Source organism: Vidua macroura, chromosome 7 (assembly GCF_024509145.1).
Source record: "Vidua macroura isolate BioBank_ID:100142 chromosome 7, ASM2450914v1, whole genome shotgun sequence".
Classification (NCBI taxonomy): domain Eukaryota; kingdom Metazoa; phylum Chordata; class Aves; order Passeriformes; family Viduidae; genus Vidua; species Vidua macroura.
The window spans coordinates 29650734-29677629 of NC_071577.1; the positions used below are offsets into that span (position 1 = coordinate 29650734).

At 40.9% G+C, this 26896-nt stretch overlaps 2 protein-coding genes across 2 annotated transcripts in view; one reads left to right on the forward strand and one right to left on the reverse strand.

Moving 5' to 3' along the window:
- HSPBAP1 (HSPB1 associated protein 1) overlaps nucleotides 1–5142 on the reverse strand; it is a 38360-nt gene extending 33218 nt beyond the window's left edge. The window contains exon 1 of the mRNA XM_053981748.1: nucleotides 5064–5142. Within this exon, the coding sequence (XP_053837723.1) occupies nucleotides 5064–5100 (37 nt within the window). The 5' untranslated portion in view covers nucleotides 5101–5142. The remainder of the gene's footprint in view (nucleotides 1–5063) is intronic.
- A 136-nt stretch (nucleotides 5143–5278) lies between these two features.
- The window catches only part of SLC49A4 (solute carrier family 49 member 4), a 65550-nt gene continuing 43932 nt past the window's right edge, over nucleotides 5279–26896 (forward strand). The window contains exons 1-2 of the mRNA XM_053981749.1: nucleotides 5279–5924; nucleotides 25773–25866. Of these exons, the coding sequence (XP_053837724.1) occupies nucleotides 5591–5924; nucleotides 25773–25866 (428 nt within the window). The 5' untranslated portion in view covers nucleotides 5279–5590. The remainder of the gene's footprint in view (nucleotides 5925–25772; nucleotides 25867–26896) is intronic.

A 26896-nucleotide genomic window follows, 5' to 3' on the forward strand; every position in this document is an offset into this window, starting at 1 on the left:
AAGTTTCTTGCAATATGCAAAATCTACCAAAACTCAGTATTTTTCAACCTATCAGTAAATAGGGAAAACTCCTTTCAGTAGAAGAGTTTCAGTATTTTCATATTCTTTTTAAACATTAACATCACTCTACTCAGCATTGTCTAATATAATACTAGTATTAGAAGGAATGATGTATTTTATGTCTGGTCTTCAAAAGCATGAATTTTACATAGAATTTTAAGATAACACCCTGAACATTAGCAAAATAATAAAACTGCTAAAGGTTAGAAGTGCACTTTTATACCAAGACATCTAAACTACCTTACCATTGCTCTTTTTTCAAATACTCTTACAGAACCCAAAATCTCATGCTACTATATCTACTCCCAAGAATTTCATTGTGTCTGTGATCACAAACCATAGAATAGTTTAAACTTTATTCATATATGTCCCTGTTGAGAAAAGCACAGACAAATAAATAATCCATTCAGCCTCTTCTTTCTATATGGAATTACATGATAGGTTCACATTTTCAAAGACACAACATTTTGTGAGCTTTATGTCCTCAATATGGATTTGATCCCAAACATCTACCCAGACAATCAGGTCTTCAGACAATTCATTTGCAGAGCTCACAGCATACCTATTGTATGACAGTTAAACGTGACTAGACCAACAGAAACAAACTCCCTAATGTCTACATTGTTAATTATAGAAGAGAGGTAATTAAGTTACCCCATGCTGCTTGGATGTAAGACAAGAGGAGAACAATGGCACAGTCTGATAAGAAATGAGAAACACATGCACCAGAGACACAATGGACAGACCAGTACCAGAGCCCCATGACTATCTCTCCTTGCTGGCACCAGAGACAAGAGCTGCACTGAGGCAGTCCTAGCGCAAGGAGACGGTGGAGATTTTTACCCTCTATTTCCCAATTCAAGCCTAACATCCTCCACCATCCCTGTGACTCAGCTCATTTGCATAATTCTCAGGTTTTCAGGAAGAGAGGAACCATCAGTCTTTGAAACTGAGTTTCCTTAACATAATTTTGGGGTGTAAAAATCTCCACTGATGTCATTTGTGGTTACTTGCACATGGTGGTCCTCAATAAAATGAGACAACACAAGAGCAGTAGTCTGCTGAAACTGGAGTTCCAATATAAACTCCCTAAAATGTCTATGACATGAAGCCTGAAGGCTAAGTGAGGTAGGGAAGTAGCCAACAAAATTGCCTTGATGAAAGACATCATGTAGCTTCTACCTCCCCCTCAAAGAAGATACAATCATCACTTACATGTTCATCATTAAGAAGGTGATGAATGGCAGAACAAGCAGAAATGGAGCACAGAATGTTTTAAATGTGTGCAAAGCCCAAGTCAGATGTGACTTTTGCATATTCCTTTTGAGAGCTGCAGTAAAGAATCTACAGTGTGGTGTATAGGGAATCTAGTGACATGTCTTTCATCAGCCAGCCACAAAGGTAGACTCCACAAGAATGAGGAGCTATCCCACCTCTCCCTAGAGAATCTAACAATGGGCTCTGGCTCACCACAAACCTGGAATCACCTACACTACAATGGTCACTCTGCAGTGGGAATATACACAGGCTGCAATCAAAAGGTATAAATGAATTCCCCGCTGGAAAACACTGAAGTTTGAATTTAAGAATAAAACTGTTCAGCCTTCATAAGCTAAAGATGTGTCTGGTCTGAATTTTTGCTTCTTCTTGATACTAGAAAAAAGGAAGCACTGTAAAACTGAAGGACCAGGAAATCACTGTATGATGTTAGAGCTGGAATTTACATACTTCTCAATAAAAAAGGCAAGAAATATGCTGAATGAATACACAGATTGGAAGGTGCCCAAACCAAGACAGAGCAGATTACAACCAACCTGTTCCTGAGCAACTAGAATAGAAACGATGTCAAAACTTGAGGAAGGAAGAATGGGATTTGCTCACACCTCACAGGCTCACCTTCAGAGGTGTTTTACAAGATGGGGTGAAAAGAACTCACCCATTACAGATCCCTGCTACACCAGTGTTTATGGCAGCTCTGAAACTGCACTGTCACAATTCCAGCTGAAGTTTGGAAATTGAGGGAAATCCCTGGTAAAGAGAACCTTTTTTAGATCCTGGAAGCAATTTTCAGAATCTGCAAAATACTATTTTTCAATCTTTGAATTAATTTCAGGTTCTGCCCATTTTGTACCAAAAAGCTTCAAACCTTTACGGGGTATGCAACGGCTTGCTGCTTGTCACATTGCAAGGTATGAGATGATAGAAGAAAGGACAAGATTGTATACATGACGTTAGGAGCGGTTGGGAGAGAGGTGTAAGAACCAAGGGGACGCTGATGTTCATTGAATCTCTGAAGAATATCACATGGAGAGCAAATCTGTCAGAACTGTGGTGACAGGAAAGAGCACATGGCACTTCCTAATGTGCTAGGAACTGGGGGTTGCCCCAAGGGGAGATGCTCTCCTGGACTGCTGAGCACAACCATTACATGACCGATCTGTTTTAGCTGAACTAGACTCTCCAGATGCCTCAAGGCTGCAACAAACCCATCAAAGCCTCAGTTTATATTAATAAGCCAATCTTAAATCGGCACACTGCAGATGCCAACTTGTAAGCAGATCTGCCAGGCCTGCCTCAGGGATGGCAAGAGCATTTGGAAGCAAGAACAGCCTCAGCCATGTAATTTTTGTCTGTCACCACCAGTCTATCAGAGCTCCAGGCGACCAACTCCTCCTAAGATGAATTCCTGGATGTTTTAGGTCAGACATGGGCAGACAGGCATGAATATGGTCACCCAACCACCACAGAGCTTGTAGGTTGGAAATGAAGGCACCTACCAATGGACACACTATTGTGCTTAGGCAATTAGTACCTGCATGGGCACCTGTATCACAGTTTTGGATCTAGGTGTCATTCTGTCCATGCAAGACCTGCTGTAGACATGAAAGTTATGGGCCAGGAGAGAAAATAACCTTTCTGCTTGCCTGAATATATGTGCATTTCATCTGATAATATTCAAATCTCTTTAGGTACATTATAATGAGGTTAAAGCAAGAAAAATTTCCCCACCTCAAATATTACAAATGTCAGTAATGAGAACAGTAAAAATGTCACCACACGGAGAAAAGAGTGAAATTAGCATATTTAGAGGAGTATTATACCCATGAGTGAAATAATGCAATCAGCTAGCTGCAAGATAAAGCTAATTTGGTTTCCAACAGTTTATCAACAATACACTGCTCCTTTACATTAACAAATTTAACCAATACCATATCCTGCAAACAAGAATAATTCACACGGAATATTACACTGTGTTAATTAAATAGCTGGGATAGAAAAGGTCAGGCCATGACTGAAAGATGCGCATATGGGTTGTGAAGCTATGAAAAGATGGAGCGATTTCAAATCAAGCAATTCAAATTAATTATTTAAATCATCATTAAGTCAATAATAAATACACTTAAATATTTTTGAGCCTATTTTGACAGCCCCTTTAGTTTGTTGCTGTTTCTCAGAAATTTTTCTTTCCTGTTGACCCATGAAAGAGTCAAAATATCTTGAAACCCATCGTAAGATGAAGTGTCTTGGATAAGTTATCAAAGAGTTATCCTGCTTATATTCCAAGTTTTCATTTCACCATGCAGATAATATGAGGCATGAGACAAGTTTTGCAGTTAAAAAGGACACCACAAAACCCCACTTGCCTTATTTCTGGATGGGTTTCCTGCCACTAGAACCATGAAACCTCCACAATTACTACAGTTAATTGAAAAATGTTCAAAGAGAGAAGTACTTTTTCACATTGTTTACTTCTGCAAATAGCAGCACTTCGTCTTTGGATGAATGCCAGCAAATCACTTAAATTATAGTAGTAACATACCCTTTTTAAATTGAAAGAACATTTTGGCTTAGGCTAAACTACGCTGAGGTGGTAATGGATGAAAAAGACTTAGTAAAACGGGTAATTAATCTTATTTGGAGCTCCAAAGCACTACCAGAATATATATCAGTCACGAGCAAGTCTGAATCTCACCCTATGTTTTTTAGTGTACTTTTGTCACTACAGCTGTACACAGCAGCCTCAAATCTGAGTTTCCTTTATGTCCCATTATTTAATTGTCCGTGAATTTTATTTTTCCTCGGGCATTTCCTGAACTTTTGTAGACAAAATACAATTTTCTTTCGATCATAGTTCTGCTGATTTCAGTCAGCATATACTTCCTTGTTGCACTTTCAGTCTAGGAAACTGAGCTGCATGGTCTAAACAAAATGCGGTGTCTGTTATGTTCTGAGAAGAATTTCATGGGAGTCTGTGGTTTTGGCTGCAAAATTGTGGGATGATGGCCAAGTGTAAAATTCAGCTGTGCACTGCCCAGCACATCAACAGTTATGACACTGACACCAGACATAAAACCAGTCTGTGGGGATCCCACCGTTCAGCTCTCCTCATTTAATTACATGGGCATTTATCAAGCCAACTTCCAGACTTTGTGACAGAATGCCTAATCAAGCCACACTGAAATACTCAATTTTTTAGGGCACATGAAGCACTATGCAGCATATGAACCATTAATTTTATGACAAATACAGATGGTTGATATACAGATAAATTCTCACGTAACCTAATCTAATGAATATATACTTCAATCTATTTAAATTATAATACTAATGAGCATAGTGTTCCCCACATGATGGTATATTCACACGAATTATATTTAAATGGATTTCTGTGCGTGTTGTATCTGAACCCTGCTATTTTTCCCCTCTCAATTCGGACCACGGTTGATTTGTATCCACCACAGCAGCATGATTTCCTTCTCCCTTTAAGAGGATCGATACCCGATGCCCTTCTGCAGCACCTCCCTGCGCGTAGGTACCACACTGCGGTGAGGGGCCCGCGGCCGATAGGGACGCGTCGGAGGAGGAGCTGATGGAGAGGCTCGGCGGGTCCGGTCACGGCCTCGCTTCAGCCGCCGCTTCACCCTCCCCATATCCGCCCTCGGCCCGGGCCTGGAGCCACGCCGCGCTGGGGTCCGGGGCGGGCCGGGCCGAGGGGCACCTACCCGGCGCGGGGGGACGGCAGCTCTGCGCCCCGGCCATGCTCCGGTGGCTCTGCCTGCGGAGCGGCTCGGGCGGGCCTCGCTCGGCACCGCCTTCGGCGGCGGAAGGGGCAGCGCGGCCCGGGAGCCGTGGCGGGGCGGAGCCGGTGGCAGCGTGACGGCCGGAGCTCCTCGGCCCTGCCGGTGACACCCGGGCGGCCGCGCCCGCGGGCCGCCGCGCTCCTGCCCCAGGCTCTTCTCCCCCGCTCCCCGCGGGGTGGCGGCCCGGTGCTCTCCCCGTTCCGCACGCCCCCGCTGCCCGCCGGCGCGGCTCCCTCCCCGCGGGCGGCGGGCCCGGCTTTCCTCCGCGGCGCCGTTTCCCTCCTCCCCTCGCCGGCGGAGGAAGGAGGCGGCCGCCGGCCCTCCCCGACCGCGCATGCGGCAGTGCCGGGCCGGGGCAGCGCTGCCGCGCTCGGGGGCTGAAGTGTGGGTGTCCCTTCCCCCGGCCCCGTCCCCTCCTCCCCTGCGGGCCCCCGGCAGCGCCCCCGCAGATGGGCTTGGGCTGGAGCAGCGCGGAGGAGCGGCGGCCCCTTCTGCCGCCGCCGCCGCAGCAGCCGCGGCCGCAGCCGCGGGGGCCGGCGGGGGTCCCGGCGGGGCTGCTGCCGCCGCTGTCGGGCCGCGTGTACGGGCGGCGGTGGCTGGTGCTGCTGCTGTTCTCGCTGCTGGGCTTCGCGCAGGGCCTCGTGTGGAACACCTGGGGCCCTATCCAGAACTCGGCCCGCCTGGCCTTCGGCTTCAGCGGCTGGGACATCGCCCTGCTCGTCTTCTGGGGGCCCATCGGCTTCGCGCCCTGCTTCTTCTTCATGTGGCTCATGGACAAGAAGGGTGAGCGGGGCCGGGGGCGGCGGGGCTGGTGGTTCGGGACTCCCCGACCCGCTCCTGTGGCTTGCCTCGGGCCAGGCGGGGACGCCGTGGCCGTGTCCCCCGGCGCCGCGGTCCTGTGGCCGGTGAAGGGGACGCTGCCAGACTGGGGACACTCGGGCCCAGTGGCCTCGGCCTTAAAAAGGGATGACTAATACTTAAAAGGCATCATGACTGCTGTTTTCAGTACGCTGCCCAAACGAAGACACATCAAAGTCCATTCACAAGGACGATACTTAAGCTAAGCGGAATTAGGGCATCTGACGTCGCATGGGAGTTGTGGGTCTGGAGGAGTGTGCTCCAGTCCGGCATTGCCATCCGGCTGTTTGACCTGGAGATGGTCGTGATTTCTGGTTACCAGCTCTGAAACAAACACGTGTTGATATTTCGATCAAGTAATGCCATTGCTCAGGGTGGCCATTGCGTCTTCAAAGAAGTTCTTCATTTTTAAAAGCAGGCTGGACATGAAGTCTGTGGTTTTCTTTTCATTGTGCTAGGGAGATACAAAGACAGGGAACACAGAGAAGTTGTGCTTTGGTGTTTCGAAGAGGAGCAGAAGGGAGAGTTTCCTAATTTGTGTTCAGGCTATTGCATCTTCGTAGCAAACTTACAAAAATGGTGTTTGTCTCTGGAGAACTTCTCCAGGGTCTGCGTGGTTCCTCTGTGGTCACCCAGGGGAGCATTCCAATGAGGTCAAGTATCTGTGTTTGCAGATTTCAGCTTTTGGCCTAAATCCACTGAAGGGATTTCTTTTAATTCCTGTTTAAACAGACCTCTAAACAGGAGATAGGCAGTGGACCCTTGTGGCTCCTGATCCTAAGTGCTACTTATTCCATTTATTTAGGAATTAATAGCTCATTTGTGGGAAAGGAAGGGGAAGAGGAAGGGAAAGTGAAAGCAGGCAGGGAGAAAAGTTGTATTTAAAGGCCTGTTTCAAAACTGGAATTACTTTTCCTAAAACTGAAGAGGCATTGAGGGAATAAAATTTACTGGGCTGAAAGTACATTCTGGAAATGAGTCCATGGTGGCTGTACATCCAGTCTTCTCTCAAGCAGTTTAGACTTAAGTTGGCAATATCTGTCTCGACTGATATATAATAGTGTTGTTAATGATCTTAAAATTAAAGCAAGTTATTCTTGTTTGTACAGTGAAGACTGCTCATGGCATGGAGGAAATAAAGGTAAATGTGAACTTGTGCTTAGAGAGCTGTATTTTTATTTCTGCATTTTCTATGAACTTGATCCCGAGCAATGCAAATTAATAATGGAAAAGTTTTGAAGCAATTAATGGGAAAAAAAAACCTTTAGTATTTTGTTGTTTTATATTATTATTAGTAGTGTAGTTGTGGGATTTCTTGGTTTCATGTATAGGTTGTTTTGATGGGAGTATGTATACAGGTGTTTGTATAATTTCCTTAACTGATTGCTTTGGATGGCTTTTGTTTGTTTATTTGTTTGTTTGGGGTTTTTTTAATCCCCATGTTTGTTGGAGGTGCAGATATGAGCAACCCCTTTGCTCTTGGTTTGTTGCTTTCCTTATTGAGAAAATGCTGGTAGGTATCCTGAACAGAGCATCTCAGCTCATTTGGCTGTGTGAGTATGGAGTACATACGGGCACTGGAGCAAGTTCTTTCCAGATCAGCAGATTTTATGAGGGCCCTGATGGCTTTCTGATATTTGTTTCATGCTGTTTTCTGAGTCTGGGTGATTCCCACAGAGAATATGGTGCTATTCACTTTGGAAGTGATGGTGGAGTCCTGTCACTTGGTTCATTCATCATGGAGCAGAGAGAACTACTCAGTCCCAAGTCAGCATGGGGCACACTTCCACTGGAGGCATGTTGTGGGGAGTTACCTGCTCTTTGGAGTACATGTGTTCCAGGAGGATCTTGACTCTATTGTTTTGAAGCTGTAAAGTTGGTTGAATCTGATCTTGCAAGGGTAGTATTTCACTTGCTTGCTGTTACACCAGATTTACTGTGGAGAAGATACACCATTTACTCTTTGACTTCAATCATTTGTCACTGGAGTTGGCTAGTAAAGGAGCTGTCAGGAAAAAATGTATTTGTGAAGTGTCAACATGTAAAACCTGGCAAGTATCAGAAGTATGACACTGTAGATGAGGCATGTCAGAATCTGAGAGGAGATTGTGCTGTTAGATAGTCCTATACTTCACAGTCAGAGGTAAATCTAACTGATAAGTAGCTGCCTGCTGTCACTTAATCTGATTTTTGTTATGATGCTTCAGAAGAAGTTCAGAAGTATTGGTCTTTTTGGTTTTTAGTTGTTCATTTGCAGCACACAGTTCACAGCATAAATCTGTATCCATACCAGACTTCTGTTGTGCATTTTGTGCACCTGCTCCTTGTTTCAGTACTGGTTGTAAAGGTTTGGTCACTTTTTTCTTCTTTTTTTGGCTTCTTAACTAATTGGAAGTTGAAAGAAAAAATATTCATGAATAGGCATGTTAATAGTTACAAGAAGCATTTCTTGGATTCTGTGATCCAGTTCCATTATAGCTTCTCAGAGAAGTGTGGGGCCCTCTTGAGAAGAGACAACAGCAGTGTTTATTTTTAGTGAGATGTGTGCTAAATAAGCTTTTTTCTTCAGTTCCGTACAGAAGGGTTCTAGGAGGGAGGAATTAGAATTTTTTGGTTTTCTAACCTCAAAAGGTTTATTGACCTTTGTGACCTTTTTCTTCTGGCCTGCTGAGGGTAGCTCCTGGATTCATTCTGAAGGCCTGGTTGCAGCCAGCCCAAGCTAGGCAACTGGGGAATGGCAGGAATACGTGGACTGGGAAAGGTGTATAGATGGTGTCACTTCTGGCTCCCCGAGGAATACTTCTAGCAACTGTACGCCTCCCCAGAGGATGACCCAGAAGGGATCTTGCCAGAAGCAGCATGACAAAAAGTCTTGGTTGACTTAAGGCTGTGTATAGATCCCTATGGATCTATAGGGATATCATGTTTTTTATGAAGATGAGGATGATTTTTCATCAGGAAGGTAGTGATGGTCTTCACAAGGCTTCACAAAGAATATCTTACTTGAAGATCTGAGCAGACTCAGAGAAGACTTTTTTTGAAGGGTGTTCAACACTGTGTTAAAGGGTCTTTGAGGTGCTGGAGGAAGCCTGTTTTTAACCCATGTCTCTGTAAAGTGTGTAAACTGAAAGCTACTTTGTGGTTTTGCTGAGCTCTTGTTCTCAAAAATACATTTGTTTTCAGATGCTAGTGAGGTTCACATATCACAGCTGAAAGTTCTTTGGGGAATGAGCTCTGTTCCTGTTCCTGCCTCCCAACTACTCTGGCTGAATTCTGCCAGCCCTTGGGCACCCCTGGGGGTTTCCATGTTCCTTGGCTGGGTGCTGTATAAGGACAGTGGTGGCATCTGTCACGTTTCTTAGTCCTGTTCTGGGATGGGTGCAAGCTGAAAATCAGGAATTATATTTGCATATGTCACTTTTGAGTATGTGCCATTTTGGGTGGATTTGAAAACTCTTTTCTGTGTGTAGGATTAGAGGTGTTGGTTGGTTTCTTAGTGAAGAAAGCTGAAAAGATAGAGGGTGCCATGGAGCTACGTGTATCTTATTTGGTGCATTTTCTTTAGCAATAGGATTAGAGAGTCCTTGTTTAAATTCTAATTATCTTTAGAGATTTAATAAGACTGAAATTAAATGGGAAATTACTTCAGTGTGCTATTGGATGGACCCTTGTTGTTTACATGATTAAAATTAGCTACAATTTGTCACATGATGCTTGAGTGTTTATGTACATTTTGTGCCTTGAGTGTTTCATTTCCTGAGAACTGTAAATACAACCACACAAGTCTGTTAGGATGTTTATATGTCTAACTTGAAATCAAAAGCTTACATGCTTCTCTGGATCTGGTTCACCAAGGGGGTTTTATTAAGCTCCTAGTTACAAAGTGAGACCTAGAAGCAATATATGTCAGTCTTCATTATGTTCCCATATAAGCAAGAAGAGGCAATGAAGAATGAAATATTTTATGATAGTTTACATTAAACAAATTGAATAGAATGGTGATATTTTTCATTAATTTTTGGAATACAGTGAACAATTTTATATTGAATTTGAAGATAAGACATATTACTTGTAAAAGTGGAATGTAATCTATTTCTTGGTCCTTTTTTATAAAATTATATATGCTTATGTGGGTTGCATAGACAATCTAGTAACTTTATTTTGCTCAAATTGAATTTACGCAGCAATGTTATTCTAGTGATTACATTATGAAGTAGAGAGGAAACTTCAATAATCAGATTCTGGTTTTAATCAAGATTGGCTTGTCCATTGACACCATGAAAGTTTTTATTTGTAAAAGTAGTTATTCCTTTCCTGAATACCAAGCGCTCTATTTTATTGCTGTCTCCTAAATCATGCATCTTGGTTTCCTTCTCTGAAGACATTTGATAGTTCTTTCTCTTCCACTTGGGAATTTTGAGATTAAATCCTTTAATGCATTCTGACAAAATTGTCATGAATATTGAGTACAAGTACTAAATCCGACCTTACTAATATAAATGTTCTTAATAACTGTTCTCACTATAAAATAAACTACACATGATACCTAAACAGAACTGTGCATGGCAGCTTTCATGTTTGGAGTTCCTGGATTGTCACTTGGTGCTGTGTGCATATGCTAGTTTTGCTTTCAGGGGACCTTTGGATACGTCTACCTCACATATAGGGTCCCTGGGACATAAGGGAGGTGACTCCAGGTGAACTTGTTTTCTCCTGAGTTTTTTGTCTAGGAGGTGCTTGTGAAATGCCTTTGTGTTTATTTTGAGAGATGTGAAAGTGGATACAGAGAGAAAACAGGTTGTTGTTCTACAAGCTGAAAGCATAATGGCCAAGTGAATCCAACAGGTGGGGAAGATTTTCTTAAGTGTTTCCATTATGCTTGGCATTTCAGAGTCCTCTGTCATTTAGGCTTTTGAACAATGTAAGTATAAATTGGAGCATGTTACTAATAACGTAGAAGAATTGCTGCAAGTGTAGTTGCTGATAGGTTCCTTTGTTGATATAGATGGATTATGTGAAATAATTTCCACTGTGGCACTCACGAGAAAATGGGAGTTTTTGATGGAAGTATTCATAGTTCTGTCATGCCACAGGTGCTTAACAGAAGGACAGAAGAGGTGACTTGTGAACCTTGAAAGTCTGAGAATTTTTCCCTTTGGCAAAGAAATGCTTTTCATCTCCTTTTTGTCATGATTTCAGAAACAGACTTTTCTTATCTGCAGTTTCATGACTGCAAGATGAGTGCCCAGTATTTCATAGTGACTAATTTGATAATTCATGTGCTAAGTTCATGTGTGAGCCTCAGCTAAAAACATCTGGGATAAGACTTGGCCTAAGGCTGTAAGATTTTAACTTAGTGACATCAAGCCAAAAGGATTTACACACTTCAACAGTAGAAGTTTTTAGGCATTCTGACTTTGGTAGGTTAGTACAGCCTACAAGAAATACCATGGGAAAACTTACAGATTCAAAAATGTGAGTAGAATGGTAAAGGAGCAAGTAAGAAAGGCAAGTGTGATACAGAGATTAGAGAGTAGCCTCATAATAAGCAACTGATTCTACTTAGTATTTATGGTGTTAGGATCCAATAATTATTATTATTAGAGAGATGCCTCTGCTGAAATTAAGGTGCAAATGAGACCATATGTCCAAGTCCACAGTAGGGATTTTATTTAACATAAATATGAGGTAGAGAGAGCTAGAAATAAGAAAAAGAGAGGGAGGAAGGGAGTGACAAATTAAGTAGTAAGGTATCACTACCCACAGATCCAGACAACATCCCGTGGGTCCTCTTCTTGTCTTCTCAGTGGTGGGGGTCCTGAGGTCACTCCAGACTTTCACCATTTATACATTTTAGCAAACACAGGAATCAGTGCTCATTTGGCTACGCAGTTCTTTTATTCTATTGGTTAAATTACTCCCTCTGTTCCAATGTTAATTAGTCACATATTCAGTCTTTCTCTTTAGAGTTGGTGGGCTTCCCAACTTAAATGGGTGGGCTATGGCCTCCACCTGCTGGACCCAGTCAGAACTTTCAGCCCAGTTGCTGTGTTGGCTTTCAGTGTAGATTCTTTGTGTTTATTACCAGTGCTCCCCCAGCTTGTTTTTCTCTTCTTAGTCTGAGATAATCGGAAAATAGTACCACCTTTATCTTATCTCAAGTTCCCATCAGGTGGCATAATTTACTGTCCAAATTTCCAGGAATTCATACTCATATTCATAGGGGAAGGGGTAGGATGGGGAGCTTGGTGGTCACAGATGAGCAGTTGCTTCTTTATACAGTTTGCCATAGTGGGCAAAGTCCTTAAAAGCTTTTCAGGCTATTATGACCTCTATGTCTTTTACAGATGGCAAAGGTTTTAACTCCAGCAAGAGCAGCAAGAAGCTCTTTGGGATTGAATAAAAGTTAAATGTGAACTTTGGGCTTCAGCTAAGGAAGGAGCTGGGGGAGAATGCCTTGACTCAAGAAGTGAAAGGTGCATGTATTTTGTGAAAATGCAAGTGGTTGAGGCACTTGAACCAAATACAAAAGAAGTCTGAAGGAAAATACCTGCTTTACTGCAGTCTCTCTCTCATGCTGTAGACAGCTACTGCATGCTATTAATGGTCCATATTTCATTATATTGTAAGTGATACTGATAGACACCTATCAAATCATGTGAATGAGATTAACTTTCCTATGCTAACAAATCTTGGAAAAAATGAGATGAAGTGTTGCTTTTCATGTGGAGAGATGAAAGAAGCAATTAGAGAGCTGAATATAGGTAAATCCCACTAGAGCAGGTATTTGATCAGCTTGGTTTTACAAAATTTATTTTGATGAGTGCTAGTGTGCATATTTGTATACACATACTTTCCCTCTGTATCATCAGAAGAAAAGAAAAAGGAAGACTGAACCAAACTTCGCTTTTGCTGCTAAATTTTATATACTGTGGCTACATGAATGTCCACAGAGTGTTTGTGCAATTGTTTCCAGAAGTGAGACTCATTAGAGAATTGATTGGCCCACCCTCCTTGGAGTACAGCATGCTGCAAAAGACCACTTGATACACAGTGATTAGCAACACAGAGTGCTTAAATTATGAGCTGGTGAATTGTATTAACTTGATGCTGCTCTGGTTCATCATAGCAATGCTAGCTTGATTCTTAGTAGTGCTTCCCATAGCTCCTGCTGGGCCAGGTTGAATTGAAAATCATCAGTTGTGGCTGTAGAGAGATGTCCTCTACTGGAGCTAGGTCTTTCTGTTGGGTGGGGTTCCACCCCAGCTCTGATTGCTGCTGTGTTTCCATATGTCTTCTGTTTTCCATGTGTCTTCATCCTGCTCTCCTATGCAGCTGCTGTGCCCTTTGCACTCTTCAAACAGGTCTTTGCAGCTGTGTAGGGGTACTGGGACAGCTGTTTAAAGACCATGTAGTGAAGCCTATCAGGAGGGTGCATGCTTGATTTGAAAGAACTTTTCCATGGTGGAAAGTAAAATAATTCTATTTGCATATAGCTCATGTGACAATAGTAATGGCCATGTTATCTGGGGATAACAAAGCTCTTGGGCTTTGGTGTGCTGCACATACAAGCACAGCAAGCATGGGATGTTGTCCACAAACTAAAACACAAGGAGTTCCACCTCAACATGAGGAAGAACTTTGTTGTGGGTGGCAGAGCACTGGAACATGCTGTCTAGGGAAGTTGTGGAGTCTCCTCACTGGAGACACTCAAAATCTTGTATAACCTGCTCTGGGTTACCCTCAGCCTTGGCAGAGGGGTTGGACTAGAGGGTCTCCAGAGGCCCTTTCCAACTCTAACGATTCTGTGATTCTGTATGTAACTTGATATACCTTGATGTTGGGAAATTGATGAATAGGGAAATAATTTACCAGTGTAAAATATGATCCCTTGGTTTTCTTATGCAGCTGCTAACACAAGCAGAGTTAAAGCACTGAAGCATCCCTGAACTGGGTGAGGACATAGGTCCAGATAGGAAGATACTTTATCAACAGTAGCTTTTAGAAGTTGACTACAGAAGGTGTAATACCAGGGCAGCGGTGCACTGATACCTCCCTTGTTGTATGCTTACATGTTTTTACTACTCCTCATAACCTTCTCTTGACCCAAATTCCTTCTAATCTGACTGCTTCTTCTCTACTTCCTACCTCACTCTCTTGTGGTATGCTTATCTTGTCCTCCTGTTTTCCTCTGTTCTCCACTCCTCTTGGTTGTTGAGGAGTAGGAGAGGTTGGATGCAAGAAGCTCAAAGGAGTGAGAAAACCTTGTGGATAGATGAGAAGAGGGAGAGAAGGGGAGAGTGTGGAGCAAGGTAGTGGATGACGTATGGGAGGCACAGATGCAGAAATAAGATCTGGAGCCAGAGGGCAAGAAGTGCTGGGAGCGGGAAAGGTGGAGGTAGGAACACAGGGCAGTGGATACTCTGAGGGGCAGTAGGAAATGGGAGTGCAGCAAATGGGGAGGGGGCAGATGCCTGCACAGCAGTGTAGGTCAGCAGCATGGCTTCTGTGAACTGTCTTGAGAGGTGCTTTTAAAACCAGCAGTTGGGAATCTCTTGGGACACAACTGACCTTTTTGCTTTTTCTTCTCTCCAACAAGGTCCTAGTGTTTTGCCTCTTCACAGCCAAACCTCTGAACTCTGCCTGGCACTGTCCTTTGTCAGCCAGAGGGTGAATTGGCCTTTCCTTCAGCCCTGCCTCCCCTGAGGTGTGGTGGGCCACAGCTCCTGCTGTGGCTCCCTGCGGGACTCTCTGGGCACTGCTGACGCACAGGAGGGTGGCTCTTCCTTCTTGTGTGGCTTTGGTGGTGACGGATGTCTGGCCTCGTGATGGAGACACCAGTGGGATGCAGAAGAGGATGTAACCACTCTGGCTGGTATCTCTTCCTTCTGGAAACCCTTGTGGAATGGGACAAAAAGTGCTAAAATACTCTTTTGTTTTGCACTGCCTTGCTGCATTTTAAAAACATTGAAATTTTGCTGGTCCCCTTTTTTCCGAGAGTTTTTAATAGTGTGGCATCCATGCTGCATAAAGGTAGCTGGTACTAACTTTTATAATGTGAATGACAACCATAATTTCTCTATTATCAAAGTCCTGTGGGCTTTTTCATAGTTTTTTATTATGGAAGTAGTACAGTACTTAGGAAAGTTGTATTGCATTCGTTTTGCTGGCTGTATGTTTGCACTGTATTTATAATCCCAAGCTACTGGTTCAGATTCTATTAAAGAGAAAAAGAGTAGATCAGCTGTTGTTCTGCAAAAGCTGAATCTATTTCCTTTAAAGAAAACTGAGGCTTTTCTTCAAAGAATTAAATGAGATTTATTTTTTCTATCAAGGGAAACTAAGTAGGAACAAAGAAAGACCATTTTCACTTGGTAATGCTAAACTTACTGCACTTTACTAATTTCTGAATTCTAGTAAAAGCATTGCACAACTGCATAAACAAAATAATTTTTATTCATTATTTTCAGCAGATGTTGTTTTTAGGAGTTAGTTTCGTGTTACGTTTTAGGACTGAAAAACAAGTCTGAAGTAAACACAACAATGAGATTCATTACTCGTTAATAAAATTTGGATATTTTCTGCATTGCTGATTTTTCACCTGTGCTTTTTTAACTTCTGGTAAGAAATGCATTGTTTGGGGGAAAGGAGCCATGTAAAACAGGGGTATTTGCTTGCCTTTTCAGACTTAAAAAACAGTGCATACATAACACAGGTCCTGAAATAAGCTTCCCTGTTGTGAAAATCTGTAGTCTGACATTGTCAAATAAAAATATTTGGTGTATATAAAATACTTGTTTAAAAACACCCAAGCTTGCAAAACCATGGTTAGTGCTGAAAAGAGCAGAAGTAAATTGAAGAAATGTATTTTGGCACCAGTTTCATTATTTGACAAATTTTCTTGGAGAGTATTTAAATTCTTCCACTGACAATGTGGTATTGCCTTAACTGAGCAGACCAAAGATGTTATCACATCAAAATCACACACAAAAATTCTTTAAGAAGTTTTCTAGTTACAATTATATGATTATATATTATAAATTATATATTATAAATAATATGTTCCCAGTGCCAGGGAAATTGGGGTTTGCCTTGCCTTTCTCCTAGTGGTGACATTCAGAGCTATTCCATCACTTCCTGCCATAACTTTGGTTTTTTAATGCTTCTCACATGCCTGTGCTATTGCAGCTCTGTAACTGTGCTGTAGCTGTAATTGTGCTGCAGGAGCTTGTGATCAATGCTCCAACTTCCTCAAAACCTGTAAATTAAGCTTTCTCATGCAGATTTTTAGTAGAGAGGGTTTTTTAGATTTTTCCTGTTTTTAGAGCTGGAGATCTGTGACTCAGCCAGAGGGAGTGATGTATTTTGAAAGTGAGAGGTCTTCTGCTTTTTGCAGAGAATGCTGGTGTTTTTCTGGAATACAGGACATAAGTATAACCACAATTAGAAACTTTTTAGTTTTGCTTCTTTATCTGTTGATGAGAGCCATCCCTTTTAAATACTTGAGAAAGGTGTTGGTGTTATAATTTTAATTAATCACATGAACCTAAAGAATTGATCAGGACCCTTAAAAAATATGATGGGTTTAGGACTCATTATAGTGCATCTAAAAGATGTCTTTTAGAATGAACTATGTACCCTAAGTAGTGCCTGATGCATTTTAATGTTCAAGTAACACCGAAACTGTTCACACAGAGAAAATCCAAAAGCTCACTTCAATGACCTTTCCTATAAGTCACAAGACCTGCATGGATATTACATTAGGGAAGCTCTTGCAGCTCTTTATTTCCCCCACTCGCAGCAGGGATAATAAAAAGAAACCTTCTACTTAGCGTCCTGCTTAGCAGATGCACTAGGCAGTATTTAATGTAGCTGCCAATCCTTGCTGCATGGTTGCTTCTTGATACTCTGTTGAGGCAAAACAAAATGCCTTTGTACTTCTTAAAAAGAAGAGTTTCATGCGCCATTGAGTGGTGTGAGTAAGTACTATTAAGGTAACAACAGAACACCTTCCCTGGTAGATATGTGTAAGAGGGATTGGTTTTGCTCTCTGTTGGCACACATAAGGCTCTGTAGTTAGTGGTGTGGTAATTGAGTTTGCTATGCAATTGGGAGTCCTTGAAAGGAGTGGAAAGAGAAAAGAAAGTGCTTCCCTCCCCTTGTGTGGTGCTCTAAGCACTTAAGTTGTTGGTGTTCATTCAGGAGAGTTAGAGCGAAGGCTTCTTGCCTGTCAACTTGTTAGTGACATTCTTTCTTTAGCTGCAGAGTTACTGAGGAGGTTTAGCCCCCAACTGCATTATTGGCCATTTTTGTCAATTGCTCTGCATGTCTCTCTTTGTACACACTAGCACGTGCCATTATGTAGATTTAATTTTATCAAATAGCAAAGATGGATTCAATGATTCACCTAAATTTTCATAGTTTATTAGATACTAGTGTTGAGAGTAGAAAGCAGCTACCTGTGGTGAGACAAGAAAGAACAATTCATACAAGTGTTTGTTAACGTCACAGATTTAGAAAGTACTTAAATAGCTCTCTCTTGTTGTATCCCAGCGCTGCTCTCACCTCAGGTGAAGAGAAAACCTGATTTAACAGACTTTCTAATACTAATGGTGAGACTGGTTCCTGTTTCCCTGTGTTCATAGCCTGAATAAACAAGGCAGAGGGCAGGGGAAAGAGAGAAAGGGGAAGCAGAAGGGAAGTGGCCTGCACAATTTCATACAACGTGTTGAGAGATGCAGGTCCTGCTGCCCCAGGCCAGTGCTCTCTTCTCTCAGAGATGCTCTGCAAGCATTAGGAAAGGTTCATTGCACTTGGATTAGTTGCAGATAAAAGGGATGCTTTCTGCAGTAAAATGTGTAATAACAATAATTGGCTACAATAATTGGTCTCCTTTGAAACCAGGAAACGTGTTATTAAAGAATAGGAGACATTTTAATAAAGGGTCTAAAACTGATTCTAAAATCGTCGTTTTGATCTTCAGGCAAATACCATTCAGCTCAGCACTTTGTTTATCTGTTCAGGCAAAATGTCAGCCTCTGGATTGCTGAATAGAATTTACAGCACTTGTATAAACTTGCAATGCAGATGCTAATTTACATATTTTGCCTTTTTTTCTTATTGTTGATGTTAAACTGTTAGGATGCTTCAAAATCCTTCACTGCCATGTGGAAGGAAGCTTCATTACTTGTAAGCTACCTTATTGTATATCCAAAAGCTTAGATTAAGACTGTTCAGTTCTTAAAACCAGGACTTTTTTATTTACAGTATCAGACTCTTAAATTGCTGCACAAAATCTGAAATATTGCTTTGTATTTACATGTGTAGTGTGTCACCAGCCATCGTTAAATCTGTGCTAGTGGAGCCAACTCTGTAAAGAATTTGCATCATTAAGTCTGTAATAACTAAATGTAGAGGAGTAGAGAGCAGCAGAATTAAGTGATACTTTCCTTGACGTATTTTTGGAGATTGATTATGTGCTTGCCTAATAGCAATCATGTTAAAAACAGTATAGGTCCACTGTTCACATGGGCTTGGCTTCATCCATGCAAATGAGATAAAAGCACCCTGCGGCCTCCTGACATGGTTGTTCTAGCTTGTTGCTCTTTCTAACAGGTGCAGTCAAGTTCTTGTATCTAGAGTAAACAGAAAAATAAGGACTTTAATATGCTTTAATGAATGCTGGGGAGGGGTGTATGTGGAGAAGAATAAAAATAACTTAAAAACAGGAACAGTATTTACAATACAAACCAGAAGCAAGCCATGCAATTAAAGCGTATACTTAAGTGTCTTGGTTTCCTTACAGCTGGGGTACACATAAAAAAAAAATGCAGCAGCTCAGGAATTGTGGAGTGGTTATGTCATTGTCATAATAGCTCTCAATTGCATTCTGTTCAGTTTTGTTTCTCACAATTATGTTCTGTCAGCTTCCATATCTGTTGTAGTGGTTATATGTGTTCAGTTATCTCCCTCCTGATGAGTGTCCTCTCTGTGAAACACTTGACAGGCTAAATTTTGTGCTTTGAGTCTCTGAGCTATACTGTGGTTTTTTACAAAATTCTTAACTAATCTCAGAATTTGGGAGGGATACCCTCCTTACAAGGATGCACATGATGATGTTTGTGCAGAGTGCATGTTCTTCACCTGAGAGGTACACTGGAAAAAAGAAAGCTTGTGTATTGGCCCTCATGCTTTCAGTTTACACACAGCCTTGCTACATCCGTCCAACAAGTGCAAGCAGCAGAGATGACTTTATCTTTGGGTCAGATCTGGTTGTTGGCGCCCATCTGTCTTCCTCATTTGGCAGGGACTTTCCTGTGGGTTCCCCCCACAGTGGTGATGACACTTCTGAGATGTTGGCTCTACTGAAATTCTGACGCCCAGGAGAGAGTTTGTCCAAATCACAGGAACTATTTTACTTCAACTTGTTGTGTTTTTGTACAGAATTTGCTTTCTCAGATTTAAATTTTGCAAGTAAATCAATTTAAATAGAAACGTCAAACTCCTGCTGGATAGCCTTGCTGTTAACTGGGCAGCAATTGCTGACAGATTCGGTTGCAACAGCTGTAAGATACTATAAAGAGAAATTGCCCCTCTGAAAAGCATTACCTCCTACGTCTGTATTTCAAGAAATTTCTAGTACATATTTCATATAAGTATCTTAATCTGCCAACTGTTTGTGTTAGACAGAAGTTGGAGTAGTGTCAGGTGGAATCTGCCCTGCAGCCCTCCACTGAAAGGTAGAACTGGACTGTGTTGTGGATTAGTACAGGAAAAGATTTTCTTGTGCCCTAGACAAGACTGAGGATTGAAATGTAGCTCTGGGCTTAATTTATTTCAGACAGGTTCTGTTATGGTAGAGCTTGGTTCTTACATTTTGATGCCAGAAGGATGCTTTCACCTGTCTTGCAGAATGTTTTGAGTTACCTGCATTTTCAATCAGAAAAAAAAAGTACTCGGGTCCTAAATCTTTCCAGTTGAAATTGGGATGCTGTCTTGGCAGTGCCACATAAAGCCAGGAAAATGAATGGAAACACTTGGCTTCAGTTTATTTTAAAAAGAGAGGTTTGAAATGGGGCAATAACAGAAGCATCAGCATCAAGTACTTGCGGAGAAAGGGAGGTCCAGGTTGTGCTTAATAGCACCCAATGACAGAAGCAGCAATTACAGGCACCAGTGATATGTTGGCCTTAAAACTAGGATTAGAGCATGCTGTTAATGGTGCTGATAACACCATGATGGTAGGCTCAATCACTGTATGGGCCATTCACTTAAGAGTTGGACTCAATCCTTGTGGGTCCCTTCCACCTCAGAATTATCCATGAATCTGTAATTTTGGATTAGCTACATATGACATGGTAGTTGTTCTCTCTTGCATGCAGTGTTTATATTTGGTTCCTAGTTTTTTATTGATGGTATTCTTGAGAATATGTTTATTTTCCATTGAGTTTCCAAACATAATTTATGCCACCCTGCAATCAAGTGCCTTTGTGGAATCTGAGGCAGGCCAGATATACTGACTTTTCAAGTTTATTTCATGTGTTAGCAGAAAGACTGGGATCACATCTCAGCTATGAAATATTTTTACAACAATGAAAAGGTTCTTTTCTTTTGGAAATTGTATTGCTTGATGCAAGGATGCCTCTTCTGAAAGAGGATTGCCACTTATCCTCCTTAATGGCTATAGTCAATTTGGCAAAGAGCAGGCACAGTGAAAGTTTTATTCACTGTGTTTAATAGAAAGCAAATTTTTTTGGTATTTTAATCATGACAAAGATAATTGATGTTATCAGAGTAAATGTTGCAGCTATTAGTATGCTTTTGCTAGAGTTACATTAAAAATCCAAGGATTTCTGGAGGATGGCATGTATGTGCAGTGCTTTGATGAAGGGAGCTGTTTAATTAAGCCTTTTTAAAATTATAGCTAAATGTATAGGGATATATTAAGAAGGGAGAAAAGCAGACCCATCATATGAAACAGAGAATTGGTATCCAGCAAAGAAACCCATTTAAAAATAATGCTTGAGCGGTAAGGAGGGCATTTAAACAAGACATAAAAACAATACCAAGTCCAGAGAAAAAATGTGGAAGACTTGGAATTCAGTACTTTACTTACTGAACCTAAATGTAAAAGTTGTTTTTTTATAGGTTAATTTCATAGAAGAAAACATGCAGGAACTGTGGTTTGTTTTGTAAAGAAGGGCAAAACAAGAACTTCTTTGAATTTGCTTTAAATTGGGAGGAAAAGCACAATTAACAGTGAATTGTTGAAACAGCTAATGCAATTGGTGAGTTTTAAATTTCCTGGTGTGTGTGGACCAAGACAGACTTTTACATTCTATTTTCTCTTAGCTAGGTATGTTTTAGGCAAAATGATAGGGAAGTCAAGCAAATGCTCTCAGTTCAGTGTCAGTAGGAACAATTTGTGCTTTCAGCCTGGTCTTTAACTGTGAAAAAGTGCAGGAGGCTGATGTCACTTGTTTCTACTCAGAGCCTTACTGTGCTTGGTATTTGTGAGAACTGATTTTAGTATCTGCAGGGGAGGTTAGGAAGCCCCTCAAATGTTACTGCATCTAAGAGCAGGGTGTGTAAGCTGTATGAGGAAAACCACTGCTGCCATGCCAGGGGAAGGGCTGAATCCAGCAGCCTTTCCTCTGGCCAAATTTCTATTAAAAAAAAAAAAAAAAAAGGAGAAAGGTGAAAACTTGTCTGTTCTGCCATCCAACTGGGATTTCCCCTAGGATGAATGCTTCATTGTAGGGGGGAAACCAGACTCAAACGATGTGTGCCATGTGTGTGATGCTCTGAGCTAGAAGAGGCTGCTTGCTGTGCTCTGTAGCAGTAGTGGGGAACTGAGGGAGCTGCTGTGCTGGGCTCAGGTGGGGGATGCTCAGGAACCAGTTAATCACATTCTCCTGGTGAATGACAAACTAATGTATAAATTGTTGGAATGAGGACAACAGTATCGTTTGTTAAGTTTCTTATTAAACTGGGCATAATAATTCATTCATTGGGCTACAAGTCAGTAATGTGGGGTGTGGGGGAATGCATTTTCTTTTCATACACTTTGAAAAGCATCTTGAAAGTAAGGTATGCTGGAGGAGTTGTGGGGGATGAGCACCCACGTCCTGGATGCCCTTGCTTGATGTTGCTGTGAGGGAGCTGAAGAGCAGCTGGGTGCCACTGGCTGCTGCTGCCCCCACGTTGCAGCATGGTGGGGTTCTGCTCGTGCTTTGTGTTGGGCTGTGGGTTGTGGGTGATTGTGGCTTGAGAGCTTGTTGAGTCTGTAACAAGTCTGAGCTTGGACACAGTTGTTTTAAAAAGAAATATGAAACAGCAAATGCAGCATTGACTGCTGAAGTCGTAAAGCAGATGGTGTTACGAGCCACAGGAGGGTTAAACAGTTGAACAATATCGACTGTTACACTCATAAATGATAATTAAAACATCCTTTTTATTACTGACTCAATTTCTGCTGCTAGCTTGGACTTTTCTGTTGCTGTCAATGAAGTTTGGTTGTTCTGAACAGGGCCATAGTTTGCTCAAGAGCCACTGCTGCCTGTGGGGCCCAGAAACCTCCTGCAAGAAGAGGATGGGAAGGAGCAGCTAAGGAGACAAGGTGCAAAGAACACAAAACTTCACCCACTGGCAGAAAATCTTGTTTAAAGGAATTTCTTCCCCTTCCAGCCATGTGTCAGAAACCTCTGATAGAAAGGAGTAGAAACTGAATGATGGATTTTAAGAAGCTGTACCCTCCTCCCTCCCTCCAATTACTGCTTGCATTTACAGGGTAGAATTAATGAAGTTAATTACATCTACACAAAATCTCTTGGTTGAGTGAATTACTTAGATCTTTTAAAGTAGAGACATAATTTTCTGCAAGGTTCACAGGCTGTTTTTCAAGCTTGGTTGGTTACTTTGGTTTATAGTCCCCATGATGCATGGTTGCTATCTTAAGCACTCTGGGGTGCACCTTTTAGAGTAATACAAGATGTCAAATTCAATGTAGCAACAACTGCAGCATTCAAAACAAAAATACTGAAATAAATAAAAAGACTAGTTTCTGACAAAGATGAAGAAGAGTTAAAATGTAAAGCAAAATAAGGTGACGTGCTTACAAAGTAAGACTATATTTTGTAATTAGCAAAGAAAATGTCTAATATGCTGCTTGTCTGACAGTCTTTTGTTCACTTTAGTGTCAAAGTGCAGCATTAACCAAAGGAATTTTCAGGGATGTGTTTACATGTTAAGGTGGAAACAGAAAAAAAGGACAAAGAATAATCTGAGCAATCAAAACATTTTAAAGGGATACCTTACAGCAAATAGTATTCAAGATTAGGACTTCAGATAATGAAGAGATCAGGCATACATGTTTGTGAAGCTTTAATAGATAATTTTACTTCAAAATTATCTGACATATGAGGTTGACATTAAAGATAGACCTGAATTTAAAGCTGGAGGCAAACTTCAGCATCTAATTAATTTTTTACCAAATTGCATGTTGGGGTTTTTTTAAAGGAAATTTTTGTGCAGATTTAATTTAAAAGTTTCTTGGTTTGTATATATTTTGGTTTAGGGATTTTCTTAAAAATTAGAAATCAAGTAGGAGTTTTTCTTATGGAAACACTCATTTTATGTCTTGCAGTGATTTAAATTTAAATTTCTGTTTCTCATTTACAGCTATATCCTGGGCTTGCCCCTGGCTTACATTTCAAGCACGGCCCCATGAGCAGCACCGTCCATGTTGTCCTTGTCCTTGTGTCTCTTGAAAGGCAGAATGCACTGTGTTCTGTGAAATGTAGTTCAAAAGAACCTAGTTTACATGGAAAATAAGTATATTATTAGAGCTTCCATGAAAAATTTCTATAGAATTTTTTAATGGAAAACTTCAAATTTTTCAGATAAAAGATTTGTATTTCAGTTTTCCATCAATAAGATTCCAATCCTTACTGCATACAGATTTTCATTCTACACAAAAGCAGTGCTAACAAAGATTAATTTCCAAGAAGAAAAGGCAGAAGCATCATGTATGCAATGCAGATATGCACAATTGCCCCAGCACAGCACAGGCAGTAAGGCAGTGTGGAGTTAAATGTTGCATGAAGACTTGTGGTGGCCTAGCAAACATAGGACCATGAAGGTTTGACCAGCCATATTAAATGGGAATTTATTTAGGGCTCTCTGAACACACTTGAAAGACCAGTTTAACAGCAGCATTTGCTGGTTGAGCACAGAGTCAAGCAACTAAGTTGGGGGAGGCATTGGGAAATCGTACCAGGAAAGAAATATTTTTGGCTGATGATACTCCTTCAGGGCATCAGGGATGTGAGGTGTCCTTTGGAGTCACATCACTGCTGCTGGCATTCCTTGTGTTAATGACTGAGCCTTACCAAAGGAAGTCTCACTTCCATTTCAGGAAACTTAACTTACTAACTTATTTTTGTTTGGATTATCTTGGGCTACGCTGGTTGATAAAGGAACTTGCCTTTGGTTTGGTTTGGGCAGCGTCCAGCACCAGGAGTTGCATACCCGTGAGTGAGGTTCATTAAGACCTGTCACAAAATTATGAGCAAAATTATGTCTCACCCAGTAAAATCACATTTTAGTAAAATACATGGAGACAAAATATTTAATGCAATTATTGCTTGAATTGTACTGATTACAGGAGTCACTAACAGAGGGAGCCCTCCTCTGAAAATAGGCAGCTTTACAAAGAATCAAAGTTGTTTGTTTGATGGGTGACTTATCATAGGACAGGTTCTTTTACCATCTGTATTTTGGGTAATTACTAGTTTTACCTAAATGTTAGCGGTATTACATGTTTGTCATCATTAATAGTTCTTATTATATTCTACTAATAACATGGAAGCCCTTTATTTTCTATTTGTTGCTGTGAAATTGTTTTGGAATTTACAACTCCAGAGATGCAGACTCTCTCTGTGTTTTTTTAATTGTGAGTATGATTTTGGTGTTCTGCAAGATTTTGGAGCTTAAGCCCCTCAGCTGTCACTGTTCTCTGCTGCTGATGGAAACACCTTAACAGCAGCAAACAAACTGCTGGCAAAAGGAATTGCAGCACAAAGATAAGGTTGTTTCTAATCTAAGCACTTCTGAGTTGAAAATTGCATAAGGAAATAACATATTCAAGGAATCAGTCAATTGTGGCTTTTTTCTAATGTACGATATTTACAACCTCTGACAATTGCAGCTGAGAGCAGCAAAAATCTGCCCTAATTGCAAGGACTGCAAAAAAATACTCGCACTTTTTTTTTCCCCTGAATAAATGGTTGTTTCTTTGGGATGAAATGCATATCTGCATTATGAAAGAAAACAATAACAGTGCTGTGTCTGTGCTCATTAAGTGGTTGGAGAAGAATGAACAAGTCCAGATTTTTCTTTGCATCTGCCTAGATTTCAGATAACACAGTAGAGCATGTTCCCCCATGCCTCTTATTCCAAAGGGAATATTGTACATTTTGATGATACTTTTATTACTACTTTTCACTTTCAAGAATGTCTGTAAAGATTTTGGATACACTCCTGTGTGTTACTATGCTAAGAGTAAGCTTTTGTAATTCTGGAGTGTAAGTGTAGAAAATAACTCAGGATTTTAAAATGTGTCTGGAATTTATATCAGCACCAAAGTGCTTAAGATTTGAAAGAAATGTGTTATTTCTGTGAAATTGCATGTAAATATATATATATTTTTAAGCAATGTTTCTTTTGCAGCACTACTGATTTAACTTATAAAATACTATTATTTTTTCATCTTAGGTCTGAGGGTAACAGTGTTACTAACATCATCCCTCATGGTATTGGGAGCTGGCCTGAGATGTGTTCCAGTTTCAGACCTAGAAATTAGGAAAAAGTAAGTGAATTAGTTATTTTTAATATACGTATTTTATTCTTTCTGCTAATATAATTTTTGCTGCTACTACAAAGAAATGTTAGTACAAATTTTCTGTGTGAAGTTGATACACCAAATGTTTGTTGTGTGGCCATGGGTTTACATGCTTCTTTGCTTCTTAAATGGATTTTTCTAGTCCTTCTTCTCCATAGTATCTGAAGATCAGAAAACCCTTTACAAGCTTGAGTTAATTTAATCTCACCCCATCCTGCATAACTAATATTAATCTGCTTTGCAAATAAAGAACTATAGATTTAGCAACGTTCAGAAACTGGCCCAAGATCACACAGGGAGCCATGCCTCAACCCCCAAAAATCAGTAATTTGTATGCAAATGTTAAATAATTAGTTCATTTTCTCATATTGAATGTATGGGATCATGCCGTGAGACAGATGAATTTGTGCAAAATGGTCTTTTTCATGTAGGCTCTTCCAGTCCATGTTACAAAGTAGCCTTGCACTTTTTCTGCAGTGAAGTGATTGTCTGCTCTACACATGCCCTTTATGAATTTGTGATAGAAACAGATTCCTTCCTAAAAATCCCACAAACCAAACAATTGAATTGTTCCATCAACATATCCTGAATCTAGGAATCATCAGTGAGTACAGCAGTAGTGCTCGTTTTGTACAGCCAGGGAACATGGATCACTTGTTCACTTAACCTTCTTTTGCCTCTTAGTGTGAAGGAGGTGGGAGTATGTAGGCATTACTACTCTTTCCTGCTACTTTGAAAAAGCAGCAGCACTGGTTCTTTGCTACTTATGCTTGCATAATATGTAAACACTAAGGAAAGATCTTACAAATAAAATGTTTTATGTGGGTTGGGTTTTTTCCCCCTTGAATTCTAGTCAGCTTGAATTCTACCACGCAGTCTTGGTATTACTTCAGCAAGTTATTTGGGTTTGGGGTTTTTGGTTTTTGGGGTTTGGGGTTTTTGGTTTCATATTGTTTAACCTGAAAATCAGCTTGGGAACCTTTTAAGCTGAGAAAGA